Below are 20,298 nucleotides of genomic sequence, written 5' to 3'. Positions count from 1 at the left end.
AAAGCAGAGACATAGGCAGAGGGAGAAGCAGGCTCCATGCAGGGAGCCTGATATGGGACTCGATCCCGGGACTCCAGGATCACGCTCTGGGCCAAAGGCAGGCGCTAAACCATTGAGCCACCCAGGGATCCCCCTCTGGCCTGCTTCTGTAAAAAGCTCAGTGCTGTCATGCCAGGGGGGCAATCTTTTACCCTGGCAGACCATGAGCTCCCTGAAGACAGGGGCCACACCTCCCTTACTGCTGTATATTCCTAGCATGGAGTGTGACTGATGCTCATTTCTAAGTGGGCGAAAGAAAGCCGCCACCCAAACGGGTGTGTGCCCTGGAATCTGAGTGCACAGCACAGAGTAAGCTCTTGATAAACTATGTACTGAATGAATAGAGAATTGATATCTTTCTTTGGCTGAAGGTGGGGGTGATGCCTGAGAACTTGGAGCCACTTGACCTTGATAGGGCTGTGGCCGAGGAACGGAGGCCTGGAGGGGCTGGCCCTTTCTAGCCGGGCAGTCCACATGGCATCCTGAGGCTTGGCTCCTTCCCTCCGGGAGTACCCGCCTCAGCTCAGCTTGTAGCCCTACCAGCCCCATTGCCTGCACCTCTTTTTTGAAGACTTTAAACAGTGAACACCAGGAATTAAGTTAGGTTTGTTATTTGATGCACATTACTCGAGCAGATAAAGAAAGGTGAAGAAGGGGGAAAAGCTGCAACTTTAACTTAAAAAAAAAGTTATTTATTTATTTGTGAGAGGCAAAGACATAGGCAGAGGGAGAAGCAGGCTCCCTGCAGGGAGTCCGTTGGGTTACTCGATCCTAGGACCCTGGGATCACGACCTGAGCTGAAGGCAGACCCTCAACCGCTGAGCCACCCAGGCGTCCCAAGCTTTTTAGTTAATCAACTGAAAACAGCCATTGAAACTGATATTCAGGAGAATGGCATAGTCACTTGGGATCTAGGTGGCAAAAATTTACTTTAGCTTTTCTCTGATTTGAAGTACTGGCTACTCTGTGCCACTCTTGTTTTTATTCAAATCACTCTTTTGCATTACATACTTTAAATAGATGTATATGCCTGACTTACACGGATCCTGAAATTGTTTTCTGCTAACTCATGCTGAGTGACTGGGGATCTTTCCAGCATCTACTAGACTTTATTCAACATCTTCTAAGAATTTGGGCCCACATGAGAAGCCCCACTCCACAGCCTGTTAAACTACCCCCAGCAAGGGAGTTCCTGTCAAAGCCTGACCCTGTTCCCCCCTGTAGCCTTCAAGACCTTCCTTCCATCCTGGCCACACCAGCTATTCTGCTATCTTCTCTTTTGGCTCTCCACCTCAGTGAACTGCCTCAGTTTCCTTAGCTTTTCTAGCCTGACATCTTTCACCTATACACATATTCTTGGAACCTCACTGGTCGTGACATGTTAGAAGAGACCTTCCTTTCTAAACTTTCTGACTTCTCATTGTGGAGGTGAGAAAATAAAATCTCAACGGGGAATGGACTTACCAATTCTTGCAAGTCATTGGAAAGCCAAGATTCAAATTAAGGACCTGTCATTTACTATCCATGAAAACTCGGGAAAGTCATTTCACCTCTCGAACTACTTACTCTCGGACACAGATTCACATCTAAGTTATCGAGAACCTCAATTTGTTTGAGCTGCCTTAAAAATCAAAGTTAACATCACCAGAGCAGGGTTCTTAAAGCTCTTTCTGATTATACACCTTTTCTGTAAACATGTTTGAGCACGCTCTCTGGATGTACTTATATTTTTAAATAAGCTATACACATGTGCTGCCATCATTAGCTAATACTGGAAAGAATATTAGGCATTTGGTGCAAGATTTAATGGATAGAATGCATACAGGCATACTCGGTTTTATTGTGCTTCACAGAGATACTGCAGTTTTACAAACTGAAGGTTTTGTAATACCAGGTGGCAACCTGGTATCAAGCAGGTCTCCATTTTTCTAACAGCATTTGTTTACTTCAAGTCTTTGTGTCACATTTTGGTGATTCTTGCAACATTTCAAACTTTTTCATTATTATTATATTTGTTATGATGATCTGTGATCAGTGAACTTTGATATTACTATTTTAATTGTTTTGGGGCCCGACGAACCATGCCCATGTAAGACAGTGAACTTAATTGATAAATGTTGTGTGTGTTCTGACCGGTCCACTAACTGTTCCCTTGTCTCTTTCCCTTTTCTCAGGCTTCCCTGTTCGCCGAGACACGACAATATTGAAATGAGGCCAATTAATAACCTTACAATAGCTCCTAAGCGTTCCTGCACTTTGAATCAAAAGCTAGAAATGATTAAACTCAGTGAGGAAGGCATGTCACGAAAGCTGAGGTGGGCTGAAAGTTAGGCCTCTTGCAACAGTGAGCCAAGTTGTAAATGCAAAGGAAAAGTTCTTGAAGGAAATTAAAAGTGCTACTCCAGTGAACACAGGAATGATAAGAAAGCACAACAGCCTTATTGCTGGTATAGAGAAAGCCTGAGTGGTCTGGATAGAAGATCAAACCGGCCACAACATTACCTCAAATCAAATGTTGACCCTAACTCTCTTCAATTCTGTAAAGTCTGAGAGAAGGTGAGGAAGCTGTAAAAGAAAATTGTGAAGACAGCAGAGCCTGGTTCATTAGATTTAGGGAAAGAAGCCATGTCCAGAACATGAAAATACAAAGTGAAGCAGCAAGTGCTAATGTAGAAGCTGCAGCAAGTTATCCAGAAGATCTAGCTGAGATACATCATGATGGTGGCTTCACTCAGCAACAGATTTTCAGTATAGGCGAAACAGCCTTCTATGGGAAGAAGATGCCATCTAGGACTTCCATAGCTAGAGAGGAGAAGTCAATGCCATGCTTCAAATCTTCGAAGGACAGACTGACTCTTGTGTTAGGGGCTAATACAGCTGGTGACTTGAAGTTGAAGCCAGGGCTCACTTACCATTCTGAGAATCCTAGGGCCCTTAAGAATTATGCTAAATCTACTGTGTCTGTGCTCTATGAATGGAACAACAAAGTCTGGAAGACAGCACATCTGTTTACAACATGGTTTAATGAATATTTTAAACCCTCTATTGAGACCCACTGCTCAGAAAAACAAATTCCTTTCAAAATATTACTGCTCATTGACAGTGCACCTGGTCACCCAAGAGCTCTGATAGAGAGGGACGAGATGGATGTTGTTTTCACACTTGCTAATACAACACCCATCCTGCAGCCCATGGATCGAGGAGTCATTTTGACTTTCAAGTCTCATTATTTGAGAAATACGTTTCATAAAGCTAAATGGCTGCCATAGATAGCAATTCCTCTCATGGGTGTGAACAAAGTAAATTGAGAAACTTCTGAAAAGGATTCATTGTTCTAGATGCCAGGAAGAACGTTTGTGATTTATGTGAAGAGGCCAAAATATCAACATCAACAGGGGTTTGTAAGAAGTGGATTCCAACCCTCATGGATGATTGAGAGGGGTTCAAGACCTCAGTGGAGGCAGTAACTGCAGATGTGGTAGAAACAGCAAGATAACTAGAATTACAAGTGGAGCCTGAAGATGTGATTGAACTGCCACAATCTTATGATAAAACTTGAGCCGATGAGGAGTGGCTTCTCATGGATGAGCAAAGAAAGTAGTTTCTTGAGATGGAATCTACTACTGGTGAAGATGCTGTGAAGATGGTTGTAATGACACAAAGGATTTAGAGTATTACTTAAACTTAGTTGATAAAGCAGTGGCAGGTTTGAAATGATTGACTCCAATTTTGAAAGAAGTTCTATTGTAGATTATAATATGCTTATCAAACAGCATCACATGTTACAGAGAAATCATTCATGAAAGGAAGAGTCAATCAATGCGGCAAACTTCATCGTTGTCTTATTTTAATAAACTGCCACAGCCACCCCATCAGTCAGCAGCCATCAACATTGAGGTATGACCTTTGACCAGCAAAAAATTATGATTCACTAAAAGCCCCAATGGTGGTCAGCACTCTTTAGCAATAAAGTATTTTTAAATTAAGGCATGTACATCGTTTTCCAGACATAATTATACTGCACACTTAAGAGTCTGCAATGTAATGTAAACATAATAACTTACATGCAGGGGAAACTAAAAAATTCCCTTGATTTCCTTTAGTGTAATATTTGCTTTTATTGCAGTGGTCTGGAACCGAACTTGAGTATCTCTGAGGTATGCCTGTATTTCAGATAGATAATGTTGAATCTTTGTTGTTTTTTTTTTAATGTTGAACCTTTGGATTAACTTTTTAAAATTCTTGAAAAGTTTGAATCTTGATTACCTTTTTGTTGCAGCTGACAAAAACGATCATCACTGGTTTTAACCTCATAGTAGAGTTAAGGAAGAATCTGTACTAGGACCAGCTCTGCCAGTTTTGTTTGTTGGTTTGTTTGCTTGGACTCGCATTGTCTTCGATCTATAGCTACTTAACAAGAATCTTTTTATGGCACTGAACCATTTTATATCTAAGTTTAGTTAAAACTAGATTTAACACACAGATACACACAGACACAGACACACACACAAACACAGTGCAGTCATGTTGTAATACACTAGAATAAACCAGTAAAGGCCCACTGTTTCTCTAAGAGAAACTTGTTAACAACTAACATTGGGATCAAGAGAACTGATTGAAAACCTAGTGTTCCACAGGAGTGAAACATTTGTTCCATTTTTTTAAGATCAAAAGTGAATATAGATAGATGCCCTAATACTTTCTCCCTGTACCTCAGGGGCCACATTGAACACCCACCTTGGGACCACTCTACTGCACTAGATTTATAATGGTGTGTCTTGTGATTTCTTTTCATGAAATAATCTTGACTATGCTCCATATTATTATATTCAAAAGTCAACTTCTAGTTGTGCTTCATTCTTCTTGACTTATTTCAAAGCTCTTATGTTTTTTCAACGACCTGAGGCCAAAACCAACAGAATTTGGTCTCATTGCTTAACTTTTAATGTTCCTGACTTATTGGAGGGCAGGGAGTTGGACCAGATCTTCTCTTGAGGCACTTTGCAAATCTAAGAGCTCCCCAACTGTCCAAACTTTATCACTATTTTTGTACCGTATCGTCAGGGACTCTGTGCTATGTAAGTCATTTTCTGCAGTACCTTGCGACAGCAAAGGCAAAGTCCAAACTCTTCAGCTTGGAATATAAGACCCATCAGGATCTGGCCCCTGCTGGCTTCTGCAGGCTACATCCCATTTTTCCATTCTCATATCCCGTGTTGCTGCCATGTTAAGTCACTTCTCATATCCTTGTCTTGGCATGCATTTCCATGCGTCTCTGCCTTTGTAAATGCTAGTTTGTCTGCTTCAAATGTTTTCTCATTCCTACTAACCTCTCCTTTAGGGCTTGTCTTTCAACAAAGCTCTTTTTTATTTCCTTGGTACAAAGAAGTCACTCCCTCCTTTGATGAACACAGCACAATACACATATCCCACTAAAGTGTCATATTAGATAAAACATCTCTTCTAGATTATGAGTTCTTTGAGGGTAACAACCATGTTCTTTCTACCTTTGTAACTCCAGTGCTCAGCACAGGACTAGGTCCATAGGATGTATTCAGTAAATGTTGAGGAAAGAAATCAATGAGTAGTAAAGAAATAAACGAATGGAAGAAAATGATGAAAAAAATATAGTTATTTCAATTTGCCCAAAGTAAAAAAAAAAATAGATAAATATGGGTTGAAGGAAGAGAAACATGAACAGAGGCCTAGTAAATGAGAATAGGGATCAATAATTAGAACTTTAATTGAGCACCTACTATGTACTATAAACAGTGCTGGGGAGTAGGAAGATATTTATTCATCCATTTTCTTATTTACTTATGGAAACTACGGGAGGACAGTGCCTGTAGTTTCTGTTTTATTTGCTATTGTATTCTAAGCAGTTAAATAACTAACAATAAGTGAGACACAATCCCTCTGTCTGAGTAGCTCACATTCTGGAATGAATATGATTTGGCTTTTTATAAATCTTTGTGTCTAAAAGTAAAACTAGTATGGGATAAAGAGGGAAGCTGCCTTTCAAGTCATGCCACGATGACATACAAACATTCCTACAGTTACAACCAAGCTCCAGGCTCTAGCCATGTACCCTGACTTTTCCTCTTTCTGCTGGAATTGGGTTCAGTTTAGACATTACTAGAGGCTTCAAGATCACTTGCTGGGTATATGGAATAAACATCACAGGGAAGTATTCCAGTTCTTTCAGAAAAAGCTTTTCGTCTCAGACTATTTTGTATATGTCTGAGGGAGAGAGAAGGAAAAAATCTAAAATCTTCTTCAAATTAACAGAAGTTTAATTTTTAAGCTAGAAGGGTCCTGGGGTGATTGAATCCAACCCCCCTCATTTACAGGTGAGGGATGTGATCTCTGGAGCCGGGTGGGGATCCCCTCTATCACACGTCAAGGCTAGGGCACTGACTTTGTGGGATGAATCACAGGTCTGCTATGATACCCTGACACCACCTGGGGGCATCTAGTGACAAGATGGCTCAACAACTACTAGCATCTCCTGGGTTCTCAGGCTATACTTGGCTGTAGAGCTTAGAAGCCGCCATTCTGTGACCTCCTAGCTTCATGTGGCTGTTGAGTCTTTCTGATACTCAGGGAGCATGAGCTCCCAGGCAGTAGCTCAGATCACCCAAGCCTGTGGGCAACCTGGCTGCTGAATGCTGATGCTCTGGGCTGACCATGTCCCACAGGAACTCTGGAATATTTTCTGCTGGCTGACAAAGGTGCACATAAGAACAGAGCCCTTGGCTATTCATAACACTATATGTAAGAGAAATGAATCCACTGGTTGTAGCAAAGGAGAAACAGGAGTGGTTGGCTAGTAGACATTATTTTGGAGGAACAAGGTCCTGCCTGGGACGTGACTTGGAAACACAAGGGACATGGACATGGAAAGTTGTGCAACATGCCCAGATAGGCCGCTCTCTGTGCTATGTAGCCAGAGGCTTGCTTCTAAGGAGAATTCTCAGGTTTGTGCTGTTAAAAAAACTTGAGGCAGCTCTGCTAAAGTGTGACTTCGGATGGAGTCCCTCAGTGTACAAGCCCATTCTGAGACTGCATGTCCTGTCTTCCTGTCAGAGCACAGGATGGGTTCTGCTTTCACTGGGAAAAGGGAGACTTCTCTTCCTTCGCCCAGAAAGGGGGCCCAAGAATGGACCAAGATCAGAGCCACTTCCTGAGCTGGGGACAATGCTGGGCAGAGACACAGAAAGGGGCCTGCAGCAAGTCCACTCAGCAGGCTGAGTGTGAGATGTGGAGCAATAGGCAGGTAGTGTTAAAGGCAAAAGTCATACTAGGGGCAGGGCAGAGGGTCTGACAGGGGCACAGCCATGATGAAGTGGCTCCCCTGGGCAGCTGGATGTGGACGTCCATATGTTAGCAGGTAATAATGCTCAGGTTGCTGAGCAGAGCAGGGATGGAGCTCCAGAACCACAAGTGGCAGGGGTGAGAGCCTGGCAAGAGAAGGCAAGGCTTGAGTCCTTGGGTGGCAGGAGGACAAAGTTGCTTACCTTAGGAACTGAGGCACAGAAAGTGAGGTTGGGATTCTGGGACAAGGTAGAAATCCATTTGGCAGAGCCGGCAAGCCACTGGTCAGACAGCAGAGCAGTTGAAGGACAGAAGACTGAGCAGCTAGGGCTGCTCTAAGCCTTCTCTTCAGATTGGGGTTCATTCTAGAAGCCTGCAGGTTGGACCCACAGGGCCCTGTAGGGGTAGGAGGAGGAGGTAGAGGCAGGAGAGGCACGTAGGCACATCTCTTTCTTTTGCTGGGACACTGTCCAGGGGTAGCATCTCTCCACATCACAGCCCCTCTCCATGGGGTCACTTAAAGCCAACTCTTGACGCTTCCAGGATCAGACTGGCTAGACTCACTGCACAGGTGTTTAGTAAGGCCTGACCCTGAGCACTCCACTGAGGCTAGTACTAGTAATGTGATGCTTGGCTTTCCAGTATTTTCACTTCTTACTGCTTGAAATTTATCAGGGTTGGGTAAGTCCCTGATTTAGAAGCCCTGGAATTACTGCTTGAGAGAGCCCTCACTCAGGACCCCATGTTCTCCAGGGCTTAGGAGAGTCCTGTTACTACTTTGCTAAGCCAAGAGCTTTCTCTGACCTCGAAGTTCCCTCACAAAGAGCTGATGGTCTCAAGGTCCATTCACCTCCGCCCATCATGGTGCTGGGGCATCAGCATCAATTCTGTAACGGCACTAATGCTTCTGGCTAAGATTCTCGTTTTTCTCCCAGTTCTCGTAGTGGCACTGAAAACCATAAAAATATTAATGTCCTTGCTAACTCACTATAATGCTGACTCTTGCTATGAGTGACAAGGGCCACTAACACTTATTGAATGCGTACTGCCCTGACACATAAGCATTTTACATCTCATTTAATCCTCAGACATCCCCATGAGGTATGGATTATTATCCTCAAATAGCAGATGGAAAAAGTGAGGCACAGAGTGAGACTTGTCCAAGATCACAACAGCAAGCAGGGGAGCTAGGATGCAAGCCTGGGCTCCCCGCCTCCGAGGCTGGTGCTCTAAAGCACTAAAGATCTACTGCACATTAGCTTTACATCACATCAGACAGAATTAGATAGAAAGTCAGGACCAGTTAGGGTCGTGGAGTTGTAGCAGCATCATGCTGTACAGGTTTCCAAACTGGAGCTGTGGAGATGGCCATATAAAGGACCAAGCCGGTAACGGGGGCTTGGCACATGGGCTCTAGGGATGATTGGCTTGGCTTCAAATGATGGCTCCGCTGGGGCACATGGATGGTTCTGTCTGTCTGACTCCATTTCAGCTCAGGTCCTGCTCTCGGGGCAGTGGGACCAAGCCCTGCTCTGGGGCTCTGTGCTCAGTGGGGAGTCTGTTTCTCTTTCTCTTTCTCTCTCTCCCTCTGCCCCTCCCCCTGCTCATGCATTCTCTCTCTCTAAAATAAACAAATCTTTAAAAAATATTAAAAAAAAAAACCCTGCTGGCTCTGTCACTTACAAGCCCTGTCACTTTGCCAGATTACTCAAGTTCCCTGTGCCTCAATTTCCCATTTGTAAAAGAAGGGTGATGAAGTCCCTAGGTCATATGGTTTAGGGGGAGACGTAGAGGTGTTACTACTTATGAAACTCACAAAGCTTTTCCAACAGTGCTGACACGTGGAACATCTTTGGTAAGTGGCAGGTGCTATTACTGAATGTGTGCTACATGCCAGCCATCAGGCTTTCAGGTATTTTATCTCATTTAATCTTCCAAACAGCCTGCACGGTGGGAGTTGGTAGCCTCACCTTACAGATGAGGACGTGGAGCCCCACTCACCCAAGGTCATCTGCTCTCACTTGCCCAAGGACCTGAACACAGGCCCTCTCCCCGTAGGCCCTGAGTGGTTCCCGATTCGGCACAGCATCCTCGCTAATGCTTCCTGTGATGGGCAGCTAGGAACAAGCTCAAGCTACCAAGCAAACAGAGATCGTAATTTGGTTTTGAAATCAATAAAGGGATGATCAAGTGGCAGAGGAGGAGTTGTTAGCTGCTCATCAGGATGATGTGAGAAGTTGCTGGCTGCATCCTGAATTAAATTTACCTAGTTGCTTTATCATCATAAACATTCATTTCAATGTGGGGAGGGATTTTTAAAAAACCAACATGAATAATATATAATGGCTGACATTTTTGAGGAAGCAGGAACTTTACCTTCTTCCATCTTCCGTCAGGGTAATTTATCATTGTCTTTCTCCCTGCCCCCTTTTCTTAAACTGATGGGGTAGCCTGTCAGCTCAGCTTGTTCTGAAACGCAGGAGTATAATTCAATAATAAATTCACTCAGAGGCCAGCTGTCAGGAAGCTGATGTTTATTTGAGCTCCATTAGATGGTCTCTATTGCTCAGCCTCTCTGAGGGCTACTGAGGGCCGTGGAAGGCCTGGGGCCAGGGGATGAGGGTGGGGTGGCCCACAAATGCCTTTCTGTAACTGCTTTGCCACTGATACCTGCATATGGCTTTCATATCTGCAGTGTGCTGCTAAAAGACTACAGTGCATACATGACCTTTTTTCCCTCCTTTCCATTATTTTTTTCCCCTTGGAAACCCTTGCTTTCAAAATTCCTGGAAACTTTGTGTCTTTATAAAGGATCTAAAGGAAATTCTGAAGACTTTCATGGTATCAACATTATTTCATTTCTCTTTATAGTCAGTTTTAAGTCCTAACTGAGATGAAAGACTGATCTGGTTAGTGAGCAGGCAAGGGCTGGGTCTTTCTCGGTCCCTGCCCCAAGCCACCTGTTTGGCTGCATAGTCCCCTGTGTTTTTCCTTCTCCTGCACTCCCCCTCTGCACACCAGGATCACACACCCTAAACTTCCTAAGGTCATCTTGATTGCAAATGTTAGAGCATGGCTCTTGACTTTTGATCTGGAAAACAATATCACTGCAATTATGCTCCAACCACATTAAAATTCTCTCAATTCTCTGATTATCCTGGAATGTCATGCCAGTTCCTCAGTCTAAAATGCATTTTTAAGTCTTGTTTAACTGACACCAACACTCAGCAACGGAGCTTACTCAGCGTGGGCGCAGGCGCACACATACAACCAACCATGTTTCATGCAACACACATCCTTCTCACGGAGTTGCGGATACTTTGCATTCCATTGCACCCCATTTCATTTAAATTTACTTCTTTTTAAAAAATAGTTTCGACTTGCTACATTGATTGCATGATGCACTAATGGGTTGTTGTGACCAGAAGTGGGATAAACAATGTTTTAATGGCCCACTATCCTCACTGAAATCTTTGTCTCAGGCCAAAGGCCACGTCCCGCCCGAAGTCTTCACTCAGTAGTCCATCTGTTGGTTTGCTTGTTCATTTTCAAAACCAGACATATACTGTTTCCTACTCTGGGACAGGCCTGTGCTGGGTGCTGGAGACACAAAGATGTGCCAGAGGCAGCCCCTGAGGTCTGCAGTGGGAGTGATGGCCATGCTTTTGAACTCTTGGGACACTTTGTCTCTTCCCCTCCTCAGACACTCAGCACTGGATGATTGGTTGACTTGTGTGGCTTGGTCTGTGCCAACCTCTCTGCTTTGCACTAAGGGTTCAATTACTAACAAAGATTGGGACACACAAAGGGCCCTCGAGGTAAGGGGGCACAGATGCCTAGCTTCTCGCAGGCCTTGCACAGAGCAGTATTTACCAAATGGAGCTTGTGTGGTGTGGCAGCTCTGTCCCCCTCGGAGATGGCCCAGTCTTCCCCTCCCTATAGGATCTGACTCTCTCCACAGCATATGATCCTCTGCCTCCTTTGGGATGAATCCTCTGGTCACCATCCCCCTCCTTTTCTTAAAGTCCCCCGACTCCTCAAGTCTTTTCTCTTTGGGCTCAGTGTGTCCCATCAGCTGACTTTCACAGCAATCTGTCCACACTCAACTTTCTTGCCTGAGTGAGTTGATCAGCTATTAGGCTTACGGGCTCCAGAAAGACTTGACAACATCACATTTCTCTCACCCATACGGTGTCCTCAAACATACTCTGAATGGATATTCAAATAACTTGGGGGTGGTTCTTTTGTCAGAACCTCTTCCTAAGATCAGCTAACCTGTCTGGCACTGGCAATCTACAACTCTGCTGAATATGTCTGTCTGTCCTACGTCCAGCCTGTCCTTCCCAAGAGAAGAGGTGCAACCAAAATTGTATCATAGGGACAGAGCTGGCTTGAATGTTCTCTGAGGAGGAAATGTCTCATGTTTCCCTCTCTTTCCCAACTCTCTGGTCCCAAGCTTCATAGTCTGGGTCCTGTCATGTGTCCTCCTTTAATGGATGGTCATTGCCATCTGTGGGGGGATCCTTCTGGCACCTACAGACCTGAGCAGCCCCTTCTATCTCACTCAGAGGGTGCCATACATTATGTCTTCCCCATGACTTCAGGTGAGGAACAGGCGTTCCACTGAGCAGATGGGGCCTAGGCCTCCAGGCTGGGAAAGAAAGACGGTATTCAAGCCACCTAACCTGGTGATGGTGGATCTCCTGCTTGCTCTGTCCCCTCCTACTTTAGACCTGTGTTAGATCAGCAGACGTCATTCATATCTCTGTCGCTTATGTGGAGTTGAGGACAGCAGGAGCAGAATGTCAGACAGAGCTACTGTATTCACTGAACCTGTATGAAACACCTGCTCTGGGTCAGGCATCGGGCTGGGTACTGGGGATACAGATGAGCCATACAGGGTGCCCCAGGGAGGCCTTCTTTACTCCAAGTCCTTCTGGCAGTCCTGCTTCAGTTTGGAGTGAAGCTCTGTGCTTTCCTCCAAGGAGTCCAGCCCAGCCTAGAGCCTATTATGCCTGGCTGGGCCCTCACGTGCTGAAGTGCTGCTGCTCATCCTTCTCCGAGGGACACCCCTGCTCCAGGACCTCTGGTGCCAGCTGGGGTGCTGCACAGAAGCGCAAGGAACTCCCCATATAACTCCTGGTGTCCTCTGTGGATCTGAAGAACCTCCTGCTTCTTCATCTCAGACATGGGGTCAGGTCTCTGAAGAAAGATGTTCCGGGGAGAGCCCTGGGCACCAAAGACTGGCTTGCTTGCCTCCCTCACAGAGGGGCGCTCCAGTCAGCCCACACTGGGTTTGAGATCTTGTCCCTCCCGTGGTGCCAGCATGCTCACATGTGAGTCTCACTGAGTCAGACCCAGAGCTGGGGGCCTTCGGCATGAAGCACTGGCACCTCTGGGGCTGCCTGTCCTCACTGGGCTCAGGAATGCTGCTGGATCTCTGGATGCCAGCTTGCATCATGAAGCCCATCAAATGGACTCCTATGCAGACTCTATAAGCTGTGCCACAGCATATAGGGTGCAGGAGAATGGGTGGTTTCTGTCAGGCACAGGCCTTGTTACTGCTCCACACAGTCATCAAGTTGGGTCTGGCTGCCCATCAGAAACCCCACTCTCTGGAGGAGTGCCACTGGATTCCTCCCTAAAAGGAACCCAGGCTGGCAGCTGGCTGGCTGGTGGATGCTGCTTTTTCCTTTCTCCAGATAGGAATTCAATGGGCAAACCTTGTTCCTCTCTTGGTGGCTGCTGGACTTCCCTGGAGGATAGGTTACTATTAAGTTGCACTTCCAATTAAAAAAGAGTTAGAAGCTCTTTATAACAATATCACCATTACCATCACCACCACCTCCATCATCATCATCTTCTCCATCATCATCATCATCATCATCATCATCATCATCAAAGAATTAGCAAGCATTTTTTTGTGTGGTCAGAATGAGGTGATAACTTTATGTACTTTGTTTTTTTTTTTTTTTTCCATTTAATTCTCATGGCAACTCTGCAAAGTAGACATTATTACCTGCTCTTACAGGTGAGGAAATTGGAGCTCAGAGAGGTTAAGGAACTTTCCTAAAGTCATACAGATAGAAAGTGGATGCAGAAGATTTTGAATCAAGTTGCCTGAGATGAATGGATAAAGAAGATGTGGTATACAATGGAATACTACTCAGCCATCAAAAAAAGAAATCTTGCCATTTGCAATGACATGGATGGAACTACAGTGTATTATGCTAAGCAAAATAAGTCAGCCAGAGAAAGACAAATACCATATGATCTCACTCTTAAGTGGAATTTACTAAACAAAACAGAGGGATCATAAGGAAGGGAGGGAAAAAAAACAAGATGAAATTAGAAAAGGAGACAAACTGTAAGAGACTCTTAATCATAGGAAACAAACAAGGTCGCTGGAAGTGGGGTGGGTGGAGGGATGGGGTAACTGGGTGATGGACATTAAGGAGGGCACGTGATGGAATGAGCACTGGGTATTACATAAGACTAATGAATCACTGACCTCTACCTCTGAAACCAATAATACATTGTATGATAATTTATTAAATAAAATAAAATGAATCCAGTTGTCTGATTCTAAAACTTGTGTTATTTTCAGCAGGCCATGGTGCTGCCATAAAAGCTACCATTTACTGACCACTTGGTGCCACCTAAGTACCAAGCCTTGTGCTAGGTGCTTGATTTCAGTTAATCCATTCAATGACATTCATGAAATAGTCACCATTCCTGCCTATTGGTACCTGGAGGCCCACACAGAAAGATTAAATCATTTCCTCAGAGGCCACACAGAGCTGGTGTGAGGGAAAGCCAAGAATCAAACCCTGGACACTTCCCATGAAGCCACTTTCCTTCGAAGGAAGGAAGGCAACAACCCAAACTTGGTAACGGATTCTACTTTATCCCAACTATGCAAATAAGCACTGGTTTGCAGACCCAGATCAAGATAACAAAGTCCCCATGGATTGTCCAATGAGAAAAGCATTTGATGGCTCATGTTTCCAGGTTTCTGGTCACTTGGGCTTGTTTTACATAAAAATCTGTGTGGGGATACTTAGTAGTGATAGACAGCCATTTCCTCTGAATCTTGATGAGTGAGGAACAGGGACATAATGATTCGGGTGCATATGAGGTAAAAGGAATTTTTTACTGTAACATTTAGAAGCTTCTATTATCCATTTATTTGTAGAGTGAATGCCATATTCCGGGCCCTGCCCTCAGTGTGATAGGTTTGGAAAGACGAATGGTCTCTGCTTTCAAAGCATCTGTAGTTTAACCCAAGTTGACAGATACATAAACAATGATCTGGGAGCCAACTTCTCCTCCTGGCTCTGCTACTCATCTGTAATATGATTTTTAGCAGATGATTTAACCTCCCTGGACTCTGAATCCTCAGTATAAAATTAAGTAAAATAGATAATGTATCCATTCATCCTTCTCCTTCCATTCCTCCCTCCTACCTACCTGCCTTCCTTCTTTCCCTCCATTTCTTCATTGTTTAAGGCAATATGTATGCATATTTGTTTTGAGCATCTACTAAGGGCTAAAATGAGTAAGATGTGGTCCTCTCCTGGAGGAATCAGTTTAGAAGGTTGACAGAGCCACATATCCAGTAGTGACAGAGCCAGGATCGCAAATACAAGTTGGCCTGACTCCGAGGCCTACACTCTTCTCCTCCATGGAGAGGTCCATTTCTCCCAGTACAAGTTTCTGAAATTGCCTCCTTATGCAAGTCAGGCCTGCTGGAGAAACAGTACCAAAACCCCTGTGTGGGTCCTATCGTGATCTGAGGCATGCAAGCAGCAGGCTCAGTGGGTCACCAGATGTGCAGGGGATGTGGTCTCTGCTGGCACTGATCAGAATGGCACAGTAAAAGCACTCCTTAGGCAGAACAGCCACCGGCAGCCAACCAGCTGCAGCCCTCATCAGATCCTATAATGGGTCCAGTAAAGAAAAGCTGGGCAAGGAATATTCCCCTTGGTGGGAATAATACTCATATCTCCAGTTGGTTACAAGAATGCATGGGCCACGAGCACACATACAAAGTCACACAATTGAATAGAAGAACAGGAAGCTTCCTACCCAGAGATGAAAGCAGCAATTCTGACCAAGATAAATGAACAGGTTTTTCCTCTCTAGTTCTGCTCCTGGCTCTGCCACTTGACTAGCCTGTGAATTGGGGAAGGTCATTTAAGCTCTGAGGTTCTCAAGGTAAGTTGAAAGATCTGGATTACAATGCACTTTTTTCCTCTAAGAAGGTCAAAGTTTGAAGGCTCTTGCCCACTCCTGTTAGGCCCCTCCTGCTGGGCTCAGAGCACTGCCCTGAGGGGAGGGCTCCCTGTGGGGAGGGCTGGGGCAGCAGGAGGCATGTGCCCTGGACTCCACAGTCCTGCGGTGTGAAGCCCAGGACCCAGGCTCCATCTTGTCCCAACAGTGAGGCATCCTCCCTGGATTCCCAGTTGTGCTCTGGAGATGACAACACTGTCTCCCAGGGTGGCTCCCTGTGATTTCTTCTCGGGTCCCTGCTCTTCCTCCCTCACACATTCTCCTTGAGCAAACTGCTGGGTGCTCCTCCCTGTCTGTTGATGGCTCCCAAATCAACACCTCTAATCTCTGTGTGAGCTTAGAGAATTGCTTATGAACTACAAGATCTCTTGGGTGCTTCCTACCGCCTGGCTGCGGTGTGTCCCTGCCCTTACTGTGCAGGGTGGAGGTCATCACCTTGCTCCCAAGTGCTGCTGCTCTCAGGTCCCCAATCTGATGAAGGCAATGCCATCTCCCAAGGCATCTGAGTGAGAGACTCTCCTGCATTCTTCAGGCCCAAATGATGACTAAGCCCTGCCAATCTCCTCCTTTAAACAGAACTTGAGGATGGCTTTCACCCTTCCCACCCATCGCCATCGCCATTGCCATCGCCACAACTCTGCTGTCCCCGCAGGGCAAGAACTCTCTGCTACAGAAGTCATGGACACAGAAGGGACACAGTCTGTAACTACTCAGCTGAACTGTGCTGATTTATAGAGAAAGCTCTGCATATAAGAGGCATCACTACACTGGAAGACATTCAAAAGAAATCATAAGTCGGGCGCCGGGGTGGCTCAGTGGTTGAGTGTCTGCCTTTGGCTCAGGTTATGATCCCAGGGTCCTGGGATTGAGTCCTGCACGGGGCTCCTTGCTGGGAGCCTGCTTTTCCCTCTGCCTGTGTCTCTGCCTCTCTCTATGTCTCTCATGAATAAATAAATAAAATCTCAAAAAAAATCATTATAAGTAGCTCCTTCTTGGATATTATGTCTAGTTCGCAGAGCCTGGTCTGGGGAGCAGAGAAAAGAGGGTTGCCTTTTGCTGGCTCCTGTCCCCTGTCAGGCCCTAGTCTTTGCACAACCTGCTCCTTCTCCCTGGAACACCATCCCTTCCCTGGCAGAGCAAACCATTTCTAATCTTTAAGACTGTTCTTAAGTCATGGTTTCCTCCTATCCAGGAGCACCTCTTGGACATTCCCGGGGGATGGTTCTGGGTGCACAGTTCTGGTCTACCACACTGGTCTCTTTTTCATCCTCTTAGTGGACTGAGTGACCAATGACAGGGACTGTGTCCTGTTCAGTCTGTGATTCCAACACAGGACCTGGCACAGAATGGACCTCAGTGAAAAACTGTCGAATGTGTGACAGATACACCTGTGCACTGGTGAAAGAATGCCCAGGAAGGTGGCCTGGAGTGCCAGCAGATGTGCCCCACCCCACACTGTCTTCTGGACATCAGCTCTGAGGGTAAACAGTGTTAAAGTGTTTCCGCTCATCTGGAGACCGCAGAATCAGTAATATCTGACTGCAAAGAGGGTATTGATCCAAGATTCCCCTCAGACCTTTGATTTCTCACTCTCTCCATCTATCACCCAGCGGGAACAACAAAACTTTGCTCATTAAAATTCCAAATGCCTGGGATAGCAGTTTTCTAAGTGTGAGTACCCGAGGCTGCCTCTCTGCCTCCTGTGACATTCCATCAAGAGCCTTCGATGCCTGCCCTTCTGGCTTCCTCCCACTCACGCCCCCTGAAATGTGGCCCTAGAGGTGATTCCGTTCTCCTGCAGAGAGCATGGCTGGAGCTGGGGCCCAGCGGACTCACCCTCCGTCAAAGGGGTTCTCCCCGGGAATGATGTGTGTGCTGTCCTTGCCCACGAGGAACTTGATGCGGTCGTAGAAGGAGTGCAGGTTCTGCTGGGACACAGGGGCCTGTGTCTCCTGGATGATGTCCAGAGGGTCGGGGGAGCCCAGGCACAGCGGGTTGACATGACAGAGGGGCTGGAGGCAGCAGTCAGGGTCCATGCAGTCCATCAAGCCATCTGCAGGGGTGACAGAGCACGAAGTTCATATCAGTACGTTCCACCAGCCGTGTTTGTCCGCAATGCCTTTGTTCACTTCTCTATTTTCCACTCACTGAAAAACTCTATTAAGAACCTGACATAAGCCACGGCCTTTGCTGGGAGATCCAGGTGCTTCAGATCTGCTGCCAACCCACTGGTCTAGTAGGAGAGATGGACAAGCAAGTGTACAGAGTGATAGCAGTTTTTTTCTGAGAGTTTGTGGAAATTATATGAGGGCCCAGGGATGGGAGAGCATATTGAATGTCTGAGCTGCTAAACTCAACTCAGAAAAGTGAGGGGCGAGTGGAAGAAGAGACTGTCAATGCTGGTAGGAGCAGAAGTGCCGGGAACGTGGGCCAGCGTAGGGGGTTTGCATCTCACCCTCCTGGAAGGTTTAAAGCAGGGGTGACATCATCTGATCTGAATTATTGAAAGAACCTCCCTTGTTGCCAGGATGGGGGACTGAAGCTGGCCCAAAGTGGAAGCTGGGGACCCCACAATGGCGAGGGCATTTGTGAGGTTGCACGGGGCATAAATAATGGTTGCTGAGATCAGAGCAGGAAGAGAAATAGGAACGTTTAAGGGTTAAGAACAATAAGAGCTGGTGACTGACTGGCTTTAGGGGCGAGGAAGAGGCCCCATGACTGCCAGCATCGCTGCCAGCTGCCATGTCCATACAGGAAGACCCAGCTCTGCTTTCTGTGAGATGGGGTCTCTGATTGCCATGCCACTAGCAGGGAATTCTCTTTACCTCATGGATGAATTTTTTTCAGGACTGAAAATTATAGGACTGCTTCCAGCTTCCCAAAGTACAAAGAAAGAAATTCCATCAGACCATAGATTTTTGGTTGCGTGAGGGCTTTTACAGGCACCCAATAGCATAGCTTAAAATGGATAACAAACCCAGGGATTAGAGGATACTGCCTCACGTGGGGAAAGGAAGAGCCCAGGATCACAATCTGTGCTTTGTTGGCAGAGAAAAGTCTAAGGACACCTGTTCCTCTGGGTTCAAATTCTGCCTTTCTTGCTTATAAGCTGTGTGACTTTGGGCAAGCCTTCCCACCATCCTGAAGACCTATATCCTGTTCTGGTCACCTCTGCTGTATCCCCAGCACTTAGTACAAGTGTTTAAAACATGACCATTAAGTAAATACATGGATGAGAATTGAATGAATTAACAAATGAGACAGATGATGAAACCAAATGACCGTCCATAAAAGCCAGAAAACCACTATCTTCATTCGATTTAATTCAACAGTGTGAGCATCATGAAGCTCAGATTGAAGTTCAGGTCCCAGACCTGGCCCTAAGAATGTCCCTGGACGAATGCCTGCATTTACCCTCCGAGCCCCAGGCTCCTCATCATTGACGTACTTCCCTCACTTCTGTCTCCCTGGGTTTATAATACAGATGCTGCCACCAGAGCACTGCACATGCACTGGCTAGATTCGGTGCCCCATCCACGCAGGCAGCACCCTCAAGCCCCTTAGCCCTAGCCTCAGAGGTGTTGTGGCCTCAGGTAAGCTACTTGACCTCCCTGAAATCCAGTTTTCTTCTTAGGTAAATCAGGGACAAAAATCCTTCATCTTTCTCGCCCACTTCGGCATGGTAGTCAAGACTTTATGGCTTCCTTGAGGGCAGCAGAGCAGAAATAGCCTGGATTCTGGAACCCAGATTGGGGTCAAATCTTGGATCTGAAACTTACTACAGTGTGACCTTGGGCAAGTCACTTAAACTCTCTTGCCTCCATTTCCCACATGTCTTACAAGGGGATTATAAAAGTGTCACATAAATGTTACATAAATACAAAACCTATGTCCTCAAATCCAGCAGAGTAAGGGACACATAGTAAGTACTTACTAAGGGGTAGTTCCCCTTCCTGAGTCTACATACAGCTTCCTTCCAAAGTGAAGGACCATTGGTGCTTTGTCTGCTCACCTCCTGGATTCATCTTAAGATGTGGAGGAAAGGCATCCTCTGACCAGCACTGTCCTGGGTCCTAGCTTGTGGCTCCTGTCCCAGCTCCCAGATACACCCACTCGCCGCCTAGCCAAGCACCTGTCTTCTGCTGCGGATGGCAGGCTCCATCACACATTCTCGTGCTGCCCCTGTCAGACATTGCTTAAACACATAATTACAGCCCGGGCTGTGGGTTATTTGCATTCTGCTATTGATGTTAGCATGACAGATTCAGCAGCCGCATCCATAACTCTGCAGAAATGCTCCATTATTCAATCCCAGTGAGCAGGGACGTTGACCATTAAATCAGCTAGCACAATTGAAGGGCTGTGAAAAGTCATGGCTAATTTGAAATTTTATTAGCTATTGCCTGCTCTTGTTTACCACCGAAGCAGACCCTGGAAGCCAGTCTTTTACCTCTTTATAAACACTCTGCTCTGTGGCATCTTGGAAGAACTGCTTCCTGTTCTCTAGTCCTGAGGGGAAGGTTAGCCAGGAATTATTGTTATTATTAATGATATTATATTAAACAATGATGATGATGATGATCACAGGCATCGTGCTAAATGTTTGACAAGGAATGCTTTCAAGAAGTGTGTCGTTGAATCTTCTCAGCTCTG

General features: G+C 45.8%; 1 protein-coding gene and 1 pseudogene across 1 annotated transcript in view; one reads left to right on the top strand and one right to left on the bottom strand.

The window, feature by feature from the left end:
- The window catches only part of TENM4 (teneurin transmembrane protein 4), a 729,276-nt gene that overhangs the window by 79,125 nt on the left and 629,853 nt on the right, over positions 1 to 20,298 (bottom strand). The window contains 1 exon segment of the mRNA XM_038568485.1: positions 17,482 to 17,698. Within this exon segment, the coding sequence (XP_038424413.1) occupies positions 17,482 to 17,698 (217 nt within the window).
- Positions 2,121 to 3,942, top strand: LOC119864911 (annotated as a pseudogene).

The sequence above is a fragment of the Canis lupus genome, chromosome 21 (assembly GCF_011100685.1).
Source record: "Canis lupus familiaris isolate Mischka breed German Shepherd chromosome 21, alternate assembly UU_Cfam_GSD_1.0, whole genome shotgun sequence".
NCBI lineage: Eukaryota > Metazoa > Chordata > Mammalia > Carnivora > Canidae > Canis > Canis lupus.
Note: the sequence above shows the minus strand (reverse complement) of the source record. Positions and strands in the feature narration are given on the sequence as shown.